The 21,967-nt window shown below is 43.6% G+C and overlaps 2 protein-coding genes across 5 annotated transcripts in view; one reads left to right on the top strand and one right to left on the bottom strand.

Annotated features, from left to right (window-relative positions):
- Nucleotides 1-1,050, bottom strand: part of bap1 (BRCA1 associated protein-1 (ubiquitin carboxy-terminal hydrolase)) — an 11,036-nt gene extending 9,986 nt beyond the window's left edge. For both annotated transcript variants that reach the window (XM_066671938.1, XM_066671939.1), the window contains exons 1-2: nt 850-1,050; nt 47-76 (exon numbers count right to left, since the gene is read on the bottom strand). In XM_066671938.1, the coding sequence (XP_066528035.1) occupies nt 47-76; nt 850-886 (67 nt within the window). In that variant the 5' untranslated portion in view covers nt 887-1,050. The remainder of the gene's footprint in view (nt 1-46; nt 77-849) is intronic.
- Nucleotides 1-21,967, top strand: part of rad54l2 (RAD54 like 2) — a 23,755-nt gene extending 1,788 nt beyond the window's left edge. The window contains exons 1-22 of one of the 3 annotated variants that reach the window (XM_066671935.1): nt 600-621; nt 6,163-6,372; nt 7,672-7,966; nt 8,152-8,264; nt 8,439-8,555; nt 8,680-8,918; nt 10,161-10,343; nt 11,439-11,572; nt 11,665-11,861; nt 12,458-12,800; nt 13,384-13,561; nt 13,751-13,975; nt 15,112-15,230; nt 15,368-15,477; nt 15,590-15,689; nt 15,842-16,047; nt 16,143-16,318; nt 16,791-16,987; nt 19,142-19,314; nt 19,429-19,518; nt 19,912-20,001; nt 20,229-21,967. In XM_066671935.1, the coding sequence (XP_066528032.1) occupies nt 6,216-6,372; nt 7,672-7,966; nt 8,152-8,264; nt 8,439-8,555; nt 8,680-8,918; nt 10,161-10,343; nt 11,439-11,572; nt 11,665-11,861; nt 12,458-12,800; nt 13,384-13,561; nt 13,751-13,975; nt 15,112-15,230; nt 15,368-15,477; nt 15,590-15,689; nt 15,842-16,047; nt 16,143-16,318; nt 16,791-16,987; nt 19,142-19,314; nt 19,429-19,518; nt 19,912-20,001; nt 20,229-21,172 (4,386 nt within the window). In that variant the 5' untranslated portion in view covers nt 600-621; nt 6,163-6,215 and the 3' untranslated portion in view covers nt 21,173-21,967. Of the gene's footprint in view, nt 1-599; nt 622-2,006; nt 2,141-6,162; nt 6,373-7,671; nt 7,967-8,151; nt 8,265-8,438; nt 8,556-8,679; nt 8,919-10,160; nt 10,344-11,438; nt 11,573-11,664; nt 11,862-12,457; nt 12,801-13,383; nt 13,562-13,750; nt 13,976-15,111; nt 15,231-15,367; nt 15,478-15,589; nt 15,690-15,841; nt 16,048-16,142; nt 16,319-16,790; nt 16,988-19,141; nt 19,315-19,428; nt 19,519-19,911; nt 20,002-20,228 lie in introns of those variants that run through there. The other 2 variants (XM_066671934.1, XM_066671936.1) reach the window with 2 other exon arrangements.

Genomic DNA, 21,967 nt, shown 5'->3' with positions numbered 1-21,967 from the left:
CTCAGTCATTTCAAAATATTCTGAAGAGTATTGAAGGTAGACTCACCGAAGTCCTCCACCAGCAGCGTGAACAGTCCTGAGAGAAAGAGAGAGAGACAGAGAAAGAGAGAGAGAGAGAGAGAGAGAGAGTGTTTTTTAAACACTCTATAAAACGTCCTAGGGTTATAAATCAAACTATATAAATCAAACTTAATAATAATAATAATATCATCATCATCATCATCTTATTTCTTATGGAACACGCATGTCCTAAGGCTTAGGTCTGCGATTAAACCCATACAAACTCCTCAGAGTTACAGATTTAAAAGCTATTTCCATAATAAAAGTCCCCTAACGCCTTAAAACTGTCAGTATGCATCAATGCAATTAATCTCCGTCTCTATCTCCACCCACCGTACTTCCACCGCTGGCCTGAAGCTGGAAAGCCCATAGTTGATGTGATTGGCTCATGAGGTGTGTGACACAGGAAACCCTGTCTGTCTGAAACAATGTTTGGAACGCCGCTGTTTCAAAGCTGGGGTTGTTTACCTGAGACAGGAGAGTGTGCTCTGGGGTGGTGTACCTGAGGCAGATTAGAGTGGTCTGAGTTGTGAGCTGGGCCCCCGGGAGGTCCTGGAGCAGGTAAGGATGCTCTAGGGTGGTCTACCTGAGGCAGGTGAATGTGCTAGCGGCAGTAGACATTACATGGGTGTACCTGAGGTAGGTAAGGATACTCTGGGGTGGTGTACCTGAGACAGGTGAGGGGAACTGTATGTAGCGGCTGTATGTGGATGCCCCTACTGTCAGTAAAAGCTGTTGTTTCTGGGAGATTCTTTTGTTACTCGGTGTTTCTGATGTTTGTTTACTCACCGGGGTCGCTCTCCAGCTCCAGCCAGCCTTTATTCATCTTTCTGACGGTAACAAAGCCGCTTTAAGTCCAAGTCTTGGAGAAAACCGCAGCTAAAATCATATTTTAATCGGCTCTCTGAGCGCTTCTCCCCGCAGCGCGTAAATACACAATGGAGGAGCAACTCTGCTCGGCGAGGACTGATGGCGTCAGACGTATTTACTTGTAATGGCCACTGAACGGCGCTGTGTGCGTGTGTTTGATATTTATGTAATTAAAGTGCCCATAGCTTGTGTTTTTACCCCGTGTTTTTTTCCCCGTGGTCCACTTCACACGTACATGTGGTCAGTAATTACATATAATGCATGCTTTGGAGAGAAATTCCAAATAATTTTTTTAAAAACTATACAAAAGTGCAGACATAAGTGTGGGCCCTTCATTTGGAAAGCAATAGTTGATGACCATTTTATATTTATAACTGCCTATTATTATTTTAAATGTGCGTAACACCTATATAGCATGCATTAATAAACAAATTATTTATACCGTATGCATTTCTCTTTGAAGAAACCTTTCTTATTTCTAGTACAAACTCCCATTGTGTGTTTTATTAAGGCTCTATCCACAGTCCCTGCTACTCTGGTTCTGCTGCTACTTTGTAAATCTGAGCTGTTGCACTATTTTATATTGCCACACACTTTATAACACTGTGCTTGATTGCTATAATCACATATTTATATGGTTTTATTTCTTATTTCACGTCTATTTATTATTTGTTTTAATAGCGTGTCGTGAATCTGCCAACTCTCGTTGAAATTAACTATCCTCCAAAAGTTACCCAGTGCAGTTTCTCAGTGCCGAGCATAGAGAAGTAAAGAGACAGCGGTTCTGTTCTCCCCATTACAACGAAGCATCACCATGAAATTGACGCTGTAATTTTAAGGTGAACATAATTTAAAGCGCTGCTTTAAAACATCCCCAGCCCCTTTCTACAGAGTCTGGCTGTGTTCATTATTATTTATTATAATTGTCTAATTGTAAAACACCAAAGGTAGGTTATTGAACGTCACACAGTTATCATAAATGTAGTGAAAAAATAAATATTGCAGAATGTGAGCACTTACATTATTATTATTTATATCTTTTTCGAGGAGAGGAACCATCGAGCGTCGGTGTTTGCTCAGAAACGGGACGCTGTAAGAGTGACACCTGATGGAAAAATAAGAGTCCAGTTTTCTGTGCGAATTAAAGGCTGAAATTTTTAAGGTGGCGTGGGGGCAGAGAGAGCAGTCGGCGGCAAGGAGCTCACATAAGGTAAAGTGGCCGGAGGAGCGCGGTGTCGGGTCTGGGAGCGGGGTGTAGCGCCGGGAATTCGGGAGTTTATCTGCGAAGGCTAGCGGCTGAGCTACTGCTGCATCTCGGGACAATGGAGGCTCAGCCTCAGCGCGAGGGCCGTCGATAACGCGATAAAACGCTCTTATTTCAAAAAGGGCGGTTTTAAAACACTTTAAAAACACATAGAATCGCATTCACCGACCGCTAAAGATTCTACACCAAATCTGGCCTTTTATCCACCACCTTCCGTTCCGAACTCTGTAGTCCATCTTAAATACCGCAGCGGGTACTGTTGGATTTAAGGTGGAACGGAGAATCAGCGATGGGAAAACACATCAGCATATGCCCAATAGACCCCAGACACCCCGCTGTGTTTCAGAGAGAAAAAGAAAATGAGAGAAAAGAAATAGGAATTTGGAGAAGATAGCAAAGAGAAACAGAAGAACTGAGAGGAATAGAAGAGTAAGCAGTGAGAGATGGAGAGACATTAAACACAAACAAAACAAAAAGAAAGAAATGGGTTAGGGAATGAAAATGAGAAAGTAAAAAGAGAATGAGACGAATAGAAAAGCGAGTTGGAGTAAGATGAAGAGAAATGAGACGAGTTCGTACACAGTATAGAAATGTGTAATGAATTAGATAAAAATTACAAAACAGAATGAGAGAAAGGAGCGAGAGTTATTTGGTGTTCAGTAAGTGAGTTTGACTCCATTCCTGTCGTAATACCTGTAGAAAACGAAGCAACCACATCATTGATTGAAATTGAGATTCTGTGGGTGTTTTGAGAAACCCGTGTTATTGTGAATAGGGTGTAACTTTAGGTTGGTGTGTGTCTATAAACAACATTTAGTAAAAAATGTTATTAACTTCAATTTAACAGGTTTTAGAACTGGTAATTAAAAAATATTCAACTGACCTAACAGGTCAGGTCCAATTCTAGCTCTCTGTCTCTCAACCAGTGAGGGAGAGTGAGCTGAGGAGTGTCATATGGACGAGTTCATGTATGTTTTATGACATTCCTGGGATTCAGCAAATAATTAATGATGAACATACGTTTATAACAGAGCCATGTTCACAAACTCCATGGACCTGGGGCTTGTTTGTCTGTTGCAGTGTTAATTTGATAGAAGAGTAGAAATAAATATAGAAAGAATAAACAAACCCTTTTACAAGTTAGTGGCCAAGCTACAGCATACTACACAATGTACTAAAGTCTTAAGGGTAATAAATAATTTCACTTCAGAATCAAACCATTACTCAACATGTTCCAGATGTAGCAGGCAATTCTCTTAGTGTCAGTGGCAAAATTAAATTAAAAGCACCAAGTATAAAATAACAAGAAAATAAAAGAAACAGTGTAAATCTTAATAGTAAAAAAATAAATAAACATTATTTGGAAAGAAAGTTGCTGATGTGCATATAAATACAGTACAGGAGGTCCTCGGGTTACGTCAGTCCCGAGTTACAATGTTTCGGGTTACGACACATCTCCCATTTACTGTATAAAGCCTTGTTTCGGCTTAAGTGGTTTTGCGTCGTAAACATCGTAACGCGAACTTCGTGTTTGGTGTGTGCGGCGGAAGATAACACGGTTTCGCGGCTCAGGACCGAGGAGGATAGGTGTTAGGATAGGATAAGTGCTTACAGTATGTTATTTACGTACAGTATGTACATATGATCCGACTTACACCGAAAATCAGTTTACGACGCGACGTAGGAACGGATCAACATCGTAAGTTGAGGACCCCCTGTATATATTTTGAGAAGTGAATACAAATACCAAGTATTGATTCGGTTAAGCTATTTTGTAGATGGTGAATTTTGTTTTATCTTCTGTTTAATATAAATAAAATAATAAAAACAAACATAATTTTAAATGGGTTTTAGCAGTAGCATCAACAAAAGTGCATTCTGTTCTTGAGAAAACCGGTTTGAAAACATGACTCTGCGACAGAGCATCTGTCTTTGTTGTTGTGGGCCACCGGTTTTTCCACCAGAGATCTCCTTGACTGATTCGCTGACTGGAATTCAGGTTGTGAAATCTCTGGTGGAAGGTATGTGGAGTACATCATCACACACAGGTGCTCTGGTGAAATTGCCTAGTGCACCTTTAATCCAGGTGATCCTGTGGTTTCATGTTTTCTTTTCCACGCAAAATGTCCAGGGGTGAAAATAAGAAGTGAGGGCTGCTGTTTGCTAATGAATAACCATAGGTCATTAGTGGAGCTCCTGGAGTTCTGGGGGAAGGTGGGGTAGAGGGAGACTGTAATTCTCCTGATTCAGGGCTATTATCACTGGGTGAACATTTAAGGACAGTTACCAAAGATTGTGGCTAAACACCAGTCAGTTCTGGTTTTGCTCACAGTGCTTTTCCACTGCATGGTACCACTTCTACAGGACTCTACTCTGATTCTCCACTACCACAGTTCCCTCTCCCTGAAATGAATCATGAGAGATCAGGGATTAAAAAAAGAATCCGGTTCCAGGTACCTGTCTGATGGAAAAGCAAAAAAGTCAAGTAGAGTAGTGCAGTGGAAAAGTGTCGTTAGCACTTTAAGACTTGTTCTTGTATTTATGTTCCCTCATTACGGTAGCTGTGTAGGTGACTTCTGTGTGAGTGGATGGCGCTAAACAGCTGTATGCTGAATAAACAGGTTTATAAAAACGAGGCTGTTTTTCCAACATCAAAACAGTGAATTCAAGAGTTTATTTACAACACCAGACACTTTTAAAGGATGCTGTTTACTGGAGTTTTATTTTATCAGAACAGTGTGTGTTTGTCTCAGTCCTGGAGTCGGTGGGAGTTAAGTGTGTATGTGTGTGTGAGAGGGAGAGAGAGTGTGTTAGTGTGTCGTGTTCAGCCTACTGGCCCATATTCTTCAGAAGCGCTCAGCACTGTTCTTATGTAATCAGATCTTATGTAAGCCTCTCCTTTTTTCTCTTTCTTTTCTCATTCTCTCTTTCTCATGTTTGTTTATTTATTTAACTCCCACTCAGGTGGAAAAGGAGTTGGAAAATGTTTGTCTGGTTTAATTTTAACAGAATAAAAACATTATTAATGAAAAAAAAAACTATAGATTATAAAGTTGAGAAAGTCTTATTGAAGTGTCTTGGTCCATTTAATGTGGTCTGCGTGTTTTATTTTAGGATTATATAAATATATATTAGTGCTGGGCGATATGAGCACAAATCAATATCACGATAAATTGTATATTTAATTACGATTAATTAAAAATTTTGTTTTTGTATATTTATAGTTCGGTGACGAGGCTTGTGCTGTAAATATGCTCCAGTATTAAAGTTGGGATATTTTTTCTAATGTTGCTGGGAGCTTCTTCCTCCCAGCAACATTTGATTTGATCAGTTGATGTGTTCTCCCCGTGTCCGCGTGGGTTTCCTCCGGGTGCTCCGGTTTCCTCCCACAGTCCAAAAACACACGTTGGTAGGTGGATTTTTGACTCAAAAGTGTCCGTAGGTGTGAGTGGGGGTGTGCGTCTGTGTTGCCCTCTGAAGGACTGGCGCCCCCTCCAGGGTGTATTCCTGCCTTGCGCCCAATGATTCCAGGTAGGCTCTGGACCCACCGCGACCCTGAACTGGATAAGCGGTTACAGATAATGAATGAATGAATGAATGAATGTTTATATTTGGTGTGTGATTTTTGCTTTTGTTGCTGAAACTGTTTGTTCTCAGCATTTACACTTGAGTTTTTGTTCGGTGATGTCTTAATTATAGTCAAAACACAACACATCCAAACCACAGACGTCATGTTTTTCTTTGGTACTAGCTGCTCGAGTTGCTTGGCCTGCCATTTAGGTTGCTTCCATGTGGCAGATAGGGGCAGAGTCATGTGACTACAGCTTGGTAACTTATTTTTAAAGTGACAGTACATGAAGACACAGTGTGGAAATAACAGAATAAGGTGTTTCTTGTGCAGGTGTTCAGATTTATAGAGATAAGTGTGTGTATGTATGGGAAGTATTAAGTGTGTTTTTATTTTTAAGGTGGTATGTGTGAAGATGTGTAGGTAGTGCTCTTGGAGACCCCAGGGGACACCATGTCAGAAGAGGCGCTCTCAGAAAATGACCTGGAGCAGAGCCTCAGCGAGCAGGAGGAGGACGAGGAGGAGATAGGAGGAGAAGCAGATGGAGAGAACAACGCTGATGATGATGATGATGATAATGAAGAGGAAGAAGATGACGATGATGCTGCAGGTAAAAATCCTTCATGATGAGAACAGTATATTTTGTTTCAGAGGATTTTCAGACTGGCTGCTAAATTCCGAGCTGAGTGGGACAGGTCAGAATGGTCAGACATTTCCCAGTCGAATTTTGTAGGTGGTCTCAGATCTGCAGTGACACTGATGTGGTGCTGTTGTGTTACTGTGTGTTGCGCGGGTAGAAGTGGATCAGACACAGCAGTGCTGCTGGAGTTTTTAATCCCTGTGTCCACTCACTATCTACCTCTACCTCGATGGTTCACTCTGTAGATGTAAAGTCAGAGACAGTAGCTCATCTGTCTCTGCACAGTTTGTGTTGGTCGTCCTCTACTCCATCAGTGGACACAGGATGCTGTCGGCACGATGTTTTTAGTTGCTGGAATATTCTCAGTCCAACCTGTGACACTGAGGTATTTGAACCTCAGCAGCACTGCTGTGTCTGATCCAATTGTACCAGCACAACACACACTAACACACCACCACCACCATGTCAGTTTCACTGCAGTGTTGTGAATGATCCTCCACCCAAATCATACCTGCTCTGTGGGGTCCTGAGCAATGAAGAACAGGGTGAAAGTGGGCTACAAAAGTATTCAGAGCAACAGATGGACTACAGCCTGTAATTGTAGAACTACAGTGTTCCTGTGTGGTCAGTGGAGCTGAGAGAATGGAGAATGAGTGTAGAAACAAGGATGTCTCTCTGTATGTACATAATATACATAAAAGTATAAAGATTTTATGCCCTTGATCCAGGAAGTCCTTTCATTCATTCAATGTTTTGTGTGTTGACTTGGAGTGGAGCAGGTCATTGTAGGGGTAAGAAGTGGGTCAGGTTGTTAGTGGAGCAGTTCACTGGAACACTTGTAGCCCCAAGCACTCTCTGCTCTCAGTTTTCCAAATCAGTCAGCACCAGGAAGGCAGCAATGAAGACATAGGCCCAATCCCATTTCTTGTTTTCACACCTACCTTTTATTAAGTGTCCTTTTGCCTCTTGGAGCTGAGTTACAGGGTGTAGTGGTTAAATTCTCCCCCTACAAAATGGGATGACCCTGATACATCATCAGTTGTGGTGCTCTGTAGCAGCTCTGCCAGTCTGCAGTGATATCAGAAGAGCTGCACAAGGTGTCATAACCCTCTGTTTGGAGTGTGCCTGAAACTTCACCCCACTCCTCTATCTTAACAACTACTGATACTAAAAATGGTAGGAGCAAGTGGTAAAATGGGATTAACTCTTCATATGGAGCAGATAATTCTAATATTAAATGATTATTTTAACATCTGCACATCCTTACAGACCAGTCAGAGAGAATGGAGGTGGAGCAACCAAGCCCTGCACCTTCTTCATCCCAGTCCAGTGATTCCACCTCTGCCACACCCCCCCAGCCCTCGTCCAGACCAGGGTCTCAGCCCTCATCCAGGTCCACCTCACGACCGTCAACTCCTCAGGGATCTCGTGGTCAGTCTGCGGCCGGCTCCAGCCCAGAGAGCGCCAAGAAAAACAAGAGGAAAAACAAGAAGAAGAAAGAGGATCAGGAAAAGAAGAAAAGTTTAAAACCCGCCAAACCTGCTCATCTGAGGAGGAACATCAGGTATGGTGTCAGCTACTGAATAATTAGTGTTGTTATTATTTTAATACATCTTTCATTCTTCTTTTCATTCTAAATTCTTTTGTGTACTGTGAAAAGGCCTCATTTACAGCTCAATTGTATTGTTTAATCTTATTGTTAAGGAACGTGTGTGTATTTGAGTGTGTATATTGTTGTGTCCTCTGTAGGAAGCTGCTGAAGGAGCACCAGCTGGAACCAGGGACTAAAGCTGCCCAGCAGGAGGAGCTAGAGAGGAGAAAACGACTGGAGCAGCAGCGCAAAGATTATCCTTTACCTGCAGGTACACACTAAATTTCTATCGACTGTTTATATGCATGTATGTGTTTGGGGGCAAGTTTCTATACATAATAGACACAAGTCAACATATGCTTTTTTGTAAAAGCACTTTAGAAAGGCAAGACCCTTTGATCTTTGCCTTTATTTACCGTCTCTTTTTGTTTCTGTTTTGTCACAGTGGACGTTCCCCTCTTGGCAACAATTGCTAAGGGTGAGGTGATCTGTCTGGACAGTAGCGGAGATGAAGGGGACTCCAGAGTAGCCGAACCACCTCTGAAATCTGTGCCACGAGATGGTATGCGCACACACACATTTAGACTCACATTCTCCTTAAACCCCAAAATTAGTACCCACAATTCTTAACACCTGTAATAATTATCTGAATATTTTTAAATGAATACTCCTTTAATCCTTGTCAGATGTGATTGAGCTGAGTTCTGGTGATGAAGACGCACTGCCCATCAGCAGTGAGGGAGATGAAGATGTGGAAGAGCGTTCAGGAAGTCCTGGGACAGAGGAGAGCAGCGGCTCACACATTAATGATGCTCTGAACCAGCCGGATCCCCAGGGCAGAGTTCTGGTCAACATCAACCACCCGGCCGAGGAGGAAGACCTGTTCCTCCCTCCTCAGATCGCAGGAGCTGTTAAACCCCATCAGGTACAACACACACACTTAGGAACAACACACCAGGTATAACACACACACGCAGGAACTACGCACATTAAAACACACCAGGTGCAGTACACACACACAGGGACTACACATTTACAACATTAAAACACACCAGGTACAACACGCATGCTTAGGAATGACACACTAACAACATAAAAACACACCAGGAACGACACACTAACAAAGTTAAAACACACCAGGAACAACATACACATATAGGAACTACGCAGTAACAACATTTAATATACATAAGGTACAACACACACACTTAGGAATGATACACTAACAACATTAAAACACACCAGTTACAACACACACACACACACACAAGGTACAATACACACACAGGAATGACACATTAAAACACACCAGGTACAACATGTACATGCATTCAGGAAGCACACACTAACAGCATTAAAACACACCAGATACCCCACACACACAGCAATGACAAACTAACAACATTAAAACACATCAGTTACAACACACACACCCACTCAGCAATGAGAGGCAAAGTTAAAACACACCAGGTACACACACACACACTCAGCAATGACACGCAACGTTAAAACACACCAGGTACACACACACACACACACACTTAGCAATGACACGCAACGTTAAAACACACCAGGTATACACACACACACACTCAGCAATGACACTCAACGTTAAAACACACCAGGCACAACACACACACACTAACATTAAAACACACAAGGTAAAATTAACACATCAGGAACCACACCCTAACAATATTAAACATCACCAAGTACAACATGCACACACACTCAGAAAAGACACACACGCACACACACGCAGGAAAGACACACACACACACACACACACAGGAATGACACAGTAACCACATTAAAGCACACAGAGGAAGGAACAAATCACTAACATTATTTAAAACACACCAACTACAAAGCATACAGCACCACCTGGAACTTACTTCCTCACTCACCCATTAATGTTTATAAGGTGTAAAATTCTCCAAAAGAGGACACCACCACAAAACAGAGCTGATGATATTGTGTTGCATATATCTGTTATGTTCCGTCTCCAGCCATATTGATTTAACCCAGTCTGTCTTTGATTAACCAGACTGTGTTAGGTGATCCTTAAAGTAGTACTTGACTTCACCATTTGGCGGGAATGATGTTTTATTTGAGAGTTAAAGTTTGTAGATGTCCTATGAAGTGTGTGTGTGTCTGTGTGTGTCAGATTGGAGGGATCCGTTTCCTATATGATAATCTGGTGGAGTCTCTGGAGCGCTACAAGACCAGCAGTGGGTTCGGCTGTATTCTGGCTCATAGCATGGGTCTGGGCAAAACCCTGCAGGTCATCGCCTTCATAGACATCCTGCTAAAGCACACAGGAGCCAAAACTGTCCTCGCCATCGTACCTGTAAGACCCCACTTCTGATTTCTGAATGAATCAATGCACTCTGTACACAGAAGCAACAAACAAAATCAATCTCTGCTCTTTGTGCATTAAAACCAATGTGTCCAGCGTAATCATTTGATTTATTTACAGTTTAGTCCTTGCAGCCAAGAATCATGTGAATGATTTTGTTTAAAGTGTTTTCACCATAAATTGACATTTTGATGCCCTCTTGTAAGATCAAAGCTGTCACTAAATCATTTCCATAACAAATTAGATTATATATTTGAATGTAAACATATGCTCACACCTGAAGTCTGTTTATCTCCACTGCTAACACTGGATGAGCAATATTACTAAACAGTGGAAATGGGTGATGTATAATTTTTCATTGGAAGGGCTCAGTTGTTTAAGAATGATAAATTATGTGCGTCAGGACATTTTAAAGGCTACATATTAAAAATTGTTCAGTGCATGTTCACATTAATACGTGAATTTAGAGCCCACCAACCCACACACTGTGAAACAAGACCACCCAATCAGTTTTCTGTGTGCTACTCAAGTCAGAAAACATGGGATAAAACGAGCGTTTCTGATTCTGCTACGCTTCTGGCATCAGAGACTTTAAGATTGCCCCGCACCCTCGTCTGAGTCTGTCCAATCACTGCGCTGGACTTGCGTTTATGTGAGAGCATAAAGACGAGGTAAAATGCAGCAAAACAAGACACAAGAGCATGAAGAAATAAGAGCACTGGGTGAAAACAAGAAAACAAAAACAGCGAAAACTGCTAAAAACCAGAGCTTCTGCTTCTTGCTCCTCACTGATGTGCGCTCGGGTCAGGGTGAACAGCGAGAGGCTCATTGTCATTTAGAGGAACAGAAGCTGAAAGCGGGCATTCTGAACATGGCTGTTTAGACAAGTGGAGAATGCTGCTTTTGGGTTTGTGGTATAACATTTTCCCTTTTATATTTCTCAATAATTAGATATTAACATGATTTGAAAATAAGTTTTAAATAGCACTGAATTCAACTATACTAATAATGATTCTCTCTCTCTCTCTCTCTCTTTCTCTCTCTCTCTCTCTCACTCTCTCTCTCTCTCTCTCTCTCTCTCTCTAGGTAAACACACTACAGAACTGGTTAGCAGAGTTCAATCTCTGGTTGCCTCCAGCTGAGTCCATTCCTCCAGACACAGATCCAGCCCATATTTCCCACCGATCTTTTAAAGTGCACATCCTCAATGACGAGCACAAGTAATTGCAAAGAGTTTACATCAGTTTGTTTTAAACTATTACTTTTAGGTGATTTGTTTAATTTATTGATCTTCTCTTTATTGTGTCTGCAGGACGACAGTAGCAAGGGCAAAAGTGGTGGATGAGTGGACGAGTGACGGAGGGGTTTTGCTGATGGGATACGAGATGTACCGCCTGCTCTCCCTCAAGAAGAGCTTCGTCACTGGCCGCAAAAGGAAATCAAAAAAACCTGCGGGACCGGTCATTATCGACCTGGATGAAGAGGACCGACAGCAGGAGCTTATGAAAGGTCTGTCACAGTGAGTCTCAGCAAAGCTGGGCATTTAAAGCTATTTAGAGCACCCTTTTGTGGAGAATCTACATACTGCTGAACAATAATGACAGAAAGAGCGAGTGACACATGGTGCTTTTCCACTGCATGGTACCTACTCTGCTCTATTCTGTTTGCTTGATCCCTGATTGGTTGGTTTTCTACACCCACAGCTCCCCCCTGAAATATACCCGGTGTTGTCTCTAACGGGAACAGTGGCAGTAACGTTGAGTGTTGTTCACTCATGATGTATTGGTGTGTTGATGTTTGGGACAGAACACGGCTTCGTCATCTGTTCAGACAGATCAGTAGATTGGCGACTGATCCAAGGAGCGTTTGAACCTCTTCTAAAGACTATGTTGTAATTTTATGAGCTCTGCAAGGTTTACACATCATGGTTTAGTCCATACTCAGCTCGCTCCAAACCAAGAGAGAGCAGGGACTACAAAAGAACCCAGTTCCAGGACCAGGAGAAGGGAAAGCAGAGTAGATTATAGTAGGGACAACAACCCTTTTATAACAGAAAGTAATCGATTGCCCCTTTTTAATTGTTATTTCCCTTCTTTGTTTGTCAGGTATTGAAAAGGCTCTGTCCCGACCGGGTCCAGATGTGGTGATTTGTGACGAGGGTCACCGTATAAAGAACTGTCATGCCAGCACATCCCAGGCTCTGAAAAATATCCGCTCGCGGCGGCGTGTGGTTCTGACCGGTTACCCGCTGCAGAACAACCTGATTGAATACTGGTGCATGGTGGACTTCGTCCGGCCGGACTTCCTCGGCACACGGCAGGAGTTCAGCAACATGTTTGAGCGTCCCATCTTGAACGGTCAGTGTATTGACAGCACACCGCAGGACGTCCAGCTGATGAGGTACCGCAGCCATGTCCTCCACAGCCTGCTGGAGGGATTCGTACAGAGGTGAGGGATACAACACAGGAGTCTGCTTTACATTAATTTTTCATAATCGACCTGGGCTCTTTGAGTCTTGGCACATGGTAATAGGGTCATGTTATAAATCTGTATTGGCTCTGAGAATGTCCCAGTTCCTAGTAACCTGCCTTACACGTTGCTTGTATACAGGCAACAGCCTCAAAGGGGGTCATTGAGTAGTTAGACAACAATAACATCACCGCTTTTTCCCCTCACTTCATGCAACCAGCATTTACTCCCCTCAGCTCACAGTCACACCAGAATTTAGCACATGGCTTCTGCTGTGTATATTTTTATTTTTTTATATATATATATATATATATATAGCAGCAGTAAACACCATCTTCAAAATAAAATATCCCCATACAGCCTCAGATCTGACACTGACTGCATATTCCATCATTAGTTGGAGAAGTTATTCATGGTACAATAGAACTAACAGGCTTGTCAGGAGCGCACATATGTTGTAACATGCTGTCTGTGTAGAAACAAGAATTTTGGACAAATAATTTAGAATCAGCTCTGTTCATCCAATTCGCATGTTTGAATCTGAATCTCCTGTCTTTTCCAGGCGAGGTCACGATGTGTTGGAGACTCAGCTCCCCTCTAAAGAGGAGCATGTGATCCTGGTGCGCCTGTCTCCCCTGCAGAGGGCGCTCTATAAAGAGTTCATGAACCGTTTCCGAGAGGCAGGGAACAGTGGCTGGCTCGGGTTAAACCCTCTCAAAGCCTTCTGCGTCTGCTGCAAGGTACTAACCACACTGTTGCCCTATTCCACCATTTAAACTGAGCCTACGTCAGTTGGGTGATTGGTTCTGGATCACAAACACCATTGTGAGTCCTCTGTTAACAGTTCTCTGCAACAGGCTAATGTTAGAGGTTGAGTGCTGATCTGTTTCCTCACCAGACCCGTGTGTTTTCCTGTTATTTATTTTCAGATTTGGAACCATCCCGATGTTTTGTACGAAGCTCTGCAGAAGGAGAACCTGGCGAACGAACAGGACCTGGACCTGGATGACCTGAACTCCACCTCGGGCACTCGTTGCTCTGGCCCGGGGTTAAAAAACAAAAACTCTGACCCTGCTAACAGTAAGGTGGGGCTGACTGGGATGGCCCTGGCTCCTCTACAGGAACGAGCCAATCAGGTCATCACCTACGAATGGGTACGAATTTTATCTTGGGTTTATTTATCTGTATTGGGTTAATTTCTCATTGTCCCATTGGCCCAATTCTACTTTCCCAACCTTATGCTTGATGTAAACTCCCTTTGTATATACTTTGTTTGTTTATTTATTTTTGTCACACAGGAAATATGGTCCTGAAATTTGTGATCATCATGAATGCTTAATGTTCATATGTTTGCGTGTGTGTGTATACGCACGTATAATTGTGTGTGTGTTAATAAGATGGGGCGGCACGGTGGTGCAGCAGGTAGTGTTGCAGTCACACAGCTCCAGGGACCTGGAGGTTGTGGGTTCAAGTCCCGCTCTGGGTGACTGTCTGTGAGGAGTTTGGTGTTTTCTCCTTGTGTCTGCATGGGTTTCCTCTGGGTGCTCTAGTTTCCTCTCACGGTCCAAAAACACATTTGATTGGCGACTTAAGTGTCCGTAGATGTGAGTGTGTAAGTAAGTGTGTGTGTGTGTCATCCTGTGAAGGACTGGCGCCCCCTCCAGGGTGTGCTTCTGCCTTGCGCCCAGTGATTCCGGGTAGACTCCGGACCCACCCTGATCCTGAATTGGATAAGCAGTTTCAGATAATGAATGTTAATAGGATTTTTTTTTTTAAATCCCTGAAGTGGCCTTTTTGTGTAAAAGAAGGAAATATTTTCTTAGCATATGTTATATTGGTGTGTAACATTATCAGTTCAATTTTCAGAAAATTTGGGTAAAAAAAAAAAAACTTTGGGTTTACCTGCAAAGAGGTACAGTATGTCAGTCTCCCCCTACTCTGATGGCTACCACTTTCACTGGAAAAATTAAAACATGCAGTAGAGTCCTTTTTTAACATTTTTTCTAAAATTGAGGAATAATTCAGATTGTGAGGGGAACAAATGGAAAAACTAGAAAATGTAAAAAAAAAAAAAAATGAAATCCCATTTCTTTAAATATATCAAATGGAAAAAAATGACATGTTGAATTTACAAATTTATCCTCAAAATATGAACTGATGAATGTTAGAGACCCCTTGTTGAGTCACTGATTGTAAAATTTACCCACATTGTAATAAAAACCTGACTGCGGTTATATAAACTCTCCCAGAAAAGAAGTAAGCGCTGATCTGTTGTTCTCTCTCTTTGCAGGCGAAGGATATCATGAGTGGCTATCAGACAGGCGTTCTGGAAAACTCAGCAAAGATGGTTCTGCTTTTCCACCTGATCGACGAGAGTGTCAGGAGAGGAGATAAAATCCTGGTCTTCAGGTTAGAGTTTGCTTTCTGGGTGGATTTAGTCGAGCCTCACTGATTTGATCAGCTCCTGTTAAATATTTTAATCATGGAGTTTAGTCATTTTTTCTGAAGTTTTAAGGGTTACTCTTCGATTATGATTTGTCTTGCAGCCAGAGCCTGTCCACACTGACAGTCATCGAGGATTTCCTGTGTCTGAGGCAGATGCCGATCAAAATTGGAGATCAGACCCAGAACTGGGTTCGGAGCATCAACTACTACAGTGAGTTCTGGCGGAAATAATTCGGGCTTTGTGTCTTTGTGCATAGTTCAGTGTTTCCTTTAGAATTTTTTTTCAACGTCAAAAACTAAAACTTTTATTTTTGTTTGTGTAGGGTTAGATGGGAGCACGTCGGCCTCCGAGAGAGAGAGACTAATTAATCAGTTTAATGATCCGGCTAACACTACAACCTGGGTCTTCCTGCTCTCCACCAGGTAATCTGATTGGTTCTCTGTTTCAGGGTAGGGTTTTTAGGAGGAATCCGATTGGTTCTTTCATTCAGGGCAACATGTTTAGAGGAAAATCTGATTGGTTCTCTGTTTCAGGGCGTGGTGTGTACGTCTGAATCTGATTGGTTCTGTTTTAGGGCGGGTTGTTTAGGTGTGAATCTGATTGGTGCGAACCGCGTGGTGGTGTTTGACGCCTCATGGAACCCATGTCACGATGCACAGGCTGTGTGTCGTGTGTATCGTTACGGTCAACGTAAACCTTGCTACATCTACAGACTGGTGTGTGACTACACCCTCGAGAAGAAGATCTACGACCGGCAGGTCTCCAAACAGGGAATGTCAGGTAAGAACTACAGAGGATAAGAACTTCATTCTGGATGTTGTTTTTAACATCAACAGATTTCTGCAAATGTAAATGTGTGTCTGGTTTGTCTCCAGATCGAGTGGTTGATGATCTGAACCCTGTTCTGAACTTCACTCGGAAGGAGGTGGAGTCTTTGCTACACTTTGTGGAGGAGGAGCCTGATCAGGGCCAAGTAGACACCATGGCTAATGATCACACTGAGGATGTCATCAAAGATGCGTGTCTTAGGTTTCCCCAGCTCATCACCAAGGTGTGTTTTCCTCATCAGAAGAGACTTGTTTAGTCCACTGTAATTCAGAAAAGAAAGCCAGTTTCTTTCATTCCTGATTAGTGAGGACTTAAGCCTTCACACTCAGAAAAACACTTGAGGGTACTTTTATTCAGCACTTAAATTTAGGGAACATAATTGTGCCATACTCCTATTTTAATTGTAGAATTTAAGTTATTTTGGGGAGTTTTTTTACTCCCCATTTAATCTCCAGGACTTGACATTTTGGTTTTCTTATTTTACACAGTTCTATAATCAAAGATAATAAATATTCCTCTCTCCTTCTGTAGAAGAGAATGTAATGAATTTTTATGTGAAACAGTTGGACTATATATATAGTTTGTTCATTTATTTATTTTTGCCCCCAGCATGTCTGAACGGATCATCTGTAATTTAATCTTTTTTTGATGACAAATTAAGTGTTTCTCACTTTTCTCTCTCTCTCACACTTCAGCAACCCTTCCAGCATGAGTCTCTACTGATGGACCGAAAGGACATGAAACTGACAAAAGCGGAAAAGAAGGCTGCTAAGAAGAGTTACGAGGATGAGAAGAGAGCATCGGTGCCATACCAGCGGCCCAGCTACGCTCACTACTACCCCATCACTGACCAGACCCTCTCCAATATACCAGCCTTCAGCCAGAGGAACTGGTCAGTGACTCCTCAGTTTTTTATTATTAATTTTTGTTTTATTATTAATTTTTTGTTGTTCATTGTTTACAAAATCAACTTCAAGCTTTGCTTTATTGACATAATTACATTGGTATTGTCTAAGCATTAAACATCACATAAACATACAACACAATAACTATAACTCATCTCTGTCATTGCATGAAAATCCATTTAACTAATTATATGTGCCATTTTTGTTGTTTGCTGATACTTTTGTCAGTTTGCTCCATCTATTCATCCATTTTCCACCACTTATCTGAGTCCGGGTCGTGGGGAACCAGTCAGAGTAAAGAAACCCAGACCTCCCTCTCCCCAGCCACTGATTCCAGCTCATCCAGGGGTATACCGAGGCGTTCCCAGGCCAGTCGAGACGTGTAGTCTATCCAGTGAGTTCTTGGTTTTCCCCGGGGCCTCCTCCCCGTTGGACATGCCCGGAACACCTCACCAGGAAGACATCCAGGAGGCAACTGGACCAGATGCCTGAACCACCTCAACTGGCTACTCTCAACGTGGAGGAGCAGCAGCTCCACTCCGAGTCTCTCCCGGATGTTCGAGCTCCTAACCCTGTCTCTAAGGGAGAGTCCAGACACACTGTGGAGAAAACTCATTTCAGCCGATTGTACCCGCGATCTCATTCTTTCGGTCACTACCCAAAGCTCGTGACCATAGGTGAGGATTGGGACGTAGATTGAACGGTAACTTGAGAGCTTTGTTTTTCTGCTCAACTCTCTCTTCACCACAACTGACCGGTACAGAGCCTGCATTACAGCTGATGCTGCACCGATCCGCCTGTCAATCTCCTGCTCCAACTTTCCCTCACTCGTGAACAAGACACCGAGGTATTTTAACTCCTCCACTTGAGGCAGGATCTCACTTCCAACCTGGAGAGAGCACTCCACTGAGTGCTTTTCCACTTTTCCGACTGAGTACCATGGATTTTGAGGTGCTGATCCTCATCCCTACCACTTCGCGCTCTGGTGCAAACTGGTCCAGCAAGAGCGTCCTGGAGGTCCTGGCTCGATGAAGCCCAACAACAGCACATCATCCGCAAAAAGCAGACATGGAATCCTGAGACCACCAAACCGGACACCTTCCACCACTTGGCTACACCGAGAAATTCTGTCCATAAAAATTATGAACAGAACGGGTGACAACGGGCAGCCCTGACAGAGTCCAATTCTGACTGGAAACCAGTCAGACTTACTGCCAGCCATACAATCCAGACTCCTGCTCTGTTTATACAGGGACTGGATAGCTCGTAGAAAAGAGCCCAGTCCCCCATACTCCCAGAGCACCCTCCACAGAATACCCTGAGGCACACGGTCGAATGCTTTCTCCATATCCACAAAACACGTGCAAACTCCCACGCACCCTCCAGGATCCTAGCGAGGGTAAAGAGCTGGTCCTGTGTGCTCAGTCCTGTGTGGAGATTGGTTCCAGAGCCCATACTGTGTGTCGAGGTCAGCTCAACTATATCTAGCCAGTACTTCTCAACCTCGCGCTCCAGCTCAGGCTCTTTTCCCCCCCAGAGAGGTTACGTTCTAGGTTACGTTCTATGTTCCAAGAGCCAGTTTCAGTAACCGAGGATCAGAAAGCCAAGGCCCCTGCCCTCGGCTGCCACCCGATCCACAATGCACCAGGCCCGGATTACTACCTCTCCCACAGGTGGTGGGCCCATGGGAGAGTGGACCCATGTTGCTTCTTCGGGCTGAGCCCGGTCGGACCCCATGAGTGAAAGTCCGACCACCAGGCACTTGCCAAGGAGCCCCTCCCCCAGGCCTGGCTCCAGGGTGGGGCTTCGGTAACCCTACTCCAGGCAAGGGAAGCTGTGTCTCTGTTCTCTTCATCTGGGTCTCTATGTGGTCAGTTTGCTGCTCATTGATTTTTGCAGTTCTCCTCTGAGCACTGTCCAGTGCAGTCTGCTGCAGTGTTTTTCTTGTAAATGACACTTCATACTTGATTTGTCTTAGCTTACAAATTAATTCACCGTGGCAGTGGTTTTCTAAAGAGGGCCATTGAAACTTGTGATTTAAAGGTATTTTCAGAGGGTGAACCTTTACAAACAGCTAGGCTACAGACAGAGGGGCTGGACTAGAACAATGTGTTTGAAGTGTTTCTTTCCCTTGTCGTCAGGCGTCCAGGTCGCTTGGACGAGAAGCCAATAGCGAGTGTGCGACCAGTTCAATCCACTCCAATTCCCATGATGCCACGGCAGGTGGGAATAGGTCACGCCTCCAACTCCACCTTCCCTGTAAACTACCTACAGAAAGCTGGAGTTTATGTACAACGCATCATCACCACCACTGGTAAAAAAAAAACACAAATACACACTAAACCGTCCAGCTCTGCTACTCACATTATGCATTTAATGCTGTTTAAAAAAAATCCCCCTAAACTGTTTTCCTCTTTGGTGATCGCAGACATTGTGATCCCGGGCACTAACAGCTCTACGGATGTACAAGCACGAATCGGCGCAGGAGAGAGTCTCCACGTCATCAAAGGATCGAAAGGTACGGTGGGGAATGTTATCTGTCATGAGACACCAAGGGTAAATTAAAACAGCAAGTGAGGAATAGGAGAGTGATGCATCCTGGGGAAACAGCGATCCAGTGCAGTAATAGAGATATGATGTAGTACAATGCTCAATATTTTAATTTATTTAGTCTACCAAGGCTCCTCTTGCATGTCATGTACATAATTCATATGTATACAGACCCCTCTTATTTATATTATCTTATTATTAGAAGTATTTTTGTAACCCCCACCCTGTGCAGTTTGTACAGTACTGTGATGCTACAATTTTTTTTTTCCAGGATCAATAAAGTCTTATTTTAAACTCTTGAGAGACACCAGCTCACTGGATTAAAATCTTAGATTAATCTTGGGTGGTGTTGCGTCCTCAGGTACATACATCAGGACCAATGACGGGAGGATTTTCGCCATCCGTTCCGGAAAGACGAGAAGTGGCGATGGAGCAGCAACCGCGTCTAGAGGTGTGACATCATCAGGATGCAAAAATAAACACATGAGCTGTAGTAAATATGAAATGCTGAATTTTTTCCCTCTTTCTTTCATTATTTCACTCTCACAATCTGTCTCTCTAATATCACTTTCTGTGTCAAACCTGTTTCTTACATCACTCCCCCGTTTTTGTTCTGTCTTTCTCGTCTTCCTTTCTTTCCTTTTTTCCTGTATCATTTTCTTTCTCTCTCTCTCTCAGACTCTGGTTCTGTCCTTCGTCCGGTCAGTAACGGCAGAGCATCTCCGGAGCCAAAGCGACTGAGTCCTCTTCGTAGAGTTTCATCCTCAAACAGCCCGGACCTGCTGAGGGAGCTGCGGCGCTACACCAGCGAGACGGACGAAGCAGTTGCCGCAGGAGACGGTGCTCTATTGCCATTGGACATGGCAGAAACGTCTGGTCCGGATCGGCCGGGCCGGTCTTTAGATGGTCACAGCAGGCAGCTGAGTGATGATGTCATCAGCTGCTCTGGCTCCGCCTCCACTTTGGACCTTCAGAGCCTGAAGAGGAAATTGATGGCAGATAACAGAGGGTCCAAACGGACCTCGGCACCAGCAGGGAGCCCTGGGAGTTTCGCAGGATTCCCTTTGAGCAGCAGCTTCTCCATGCCTCCTGTGGGCCTTCACCCGGCCCTCCTGGGCGCCCTGGGTCACATGAACCCTCCCCTTCTGGGCGGAGCCAACCGGTCCCACTTCTTGCCTCAGGTGGGACAAACTCTTGCGGATTTGCATACCATGTTCCCCACTGACACTTTAGGCTCCTCTCACTCATCCCAGCCTACAACTAGCATAGCTCCCGCTTCATCTTCTGTAGCTTCTTCGTCATCATCGTCATCCTCCTCCCTCCCGTTCCTCTTTAACCCCGGCATGGCCAGCATGCTGTCTGGTTTCTCAATGCCGTACGGTCAGCTCCCAGACTCTTCCAGAATATTCTCCAACTCATCCATGCACCCAGGGAGTGCTCTTTCTTCAGTTCCAACCAGCTCCTCCTCATCCTCCACTTCTGCTGCTGTTGCCACACCCAGTTTCCTCTCCACCTCCAGCCTGCTGGGGGCAGCACTGAGGCGACAGGACACACATCCCACACTCGCTGAGAATGGGGGGAGCAGCTCGGATGATGATGTCATTGAAGTGACTGGTCAGTGATGCGCTGTGATTGGCTGCATTGTTTTACAAAGGACTCTTCTTCTCGGGTCAAAACAAGTCTTCAGTCTCAGTCTTCAGAGAAGATGAACATGGGTTTGTTGATTTTCTGAAAGAAAGAGGACTTCATGTCCACTACAAGGAAACGGCGTTCCAGCTTTTTGTGCTGAAATGAATTTGGGGATTATTATTTTCTTAAAAAAAAAACATTAAATGTGGCTTGTGTAAACTCATTTTAAAGTTTTCCCCAAATGTATTAAACACGACAAATAAGTGGGAACTGTGCGGTAAGATAGTGAGTCTGTTCCCTATAGAGGACCTGACCCACACACGGAAAATCAACGAGACTTGTGACTGGACCAGGAGGATCCAAACTTTGTGGATGGGACTGGTGAAAAGGGGCTATAACAAATGCAGTGCAGTAAGGGACCAGAACATGAGCTTCCACAAGCAGCTGCATATGATTCTGAGGCTCCTGCAATTCTCTGACAGCGACCAGATCTCGGTGCTTTTTATTTTTTTCATTTTTTTTTTCCCAGAGCGGGATGCGTCAGTAAAAGGTGATCGTAGAGATATTTAGCTGCTTGATAGAAGTTGTAGCATCTCTTGGGTTGAGAAAAGAAAACGTGACCAGTTTTTGTATAAATCAAGAGCTTGACAGTAAGGTGGGTTTTGCTCATTTAAAACCATGAGCACAACTAAAAGAAAATATAAAGGGGAGGTCTAACGATAAGGCAATGAGCAAATAGCCATTTCCTGTGCTTTAATTTGGGTATTTCCAATAAAGGGGGGGGGGGG

Source organism: Hoplias malabaricus, chromosome 5 (assembly GCF_029633855.1).
Source record: "Hoplias malabaricus isolate fHopMal1 chromosome 5, fHopMal1.hap1, whole genome shotgun sequence".
Lineage (NCBI taxonomy): Eukaryota > Metazoa > Chordata > Actinopteri > Characiformes > Erythrinidae > Hoplias > Hoplias malabaricus.
Note: the sequence above shows the minus strand (reverse complement) of the source record. Positions and strands in the feature narration are given on the sequence as shown.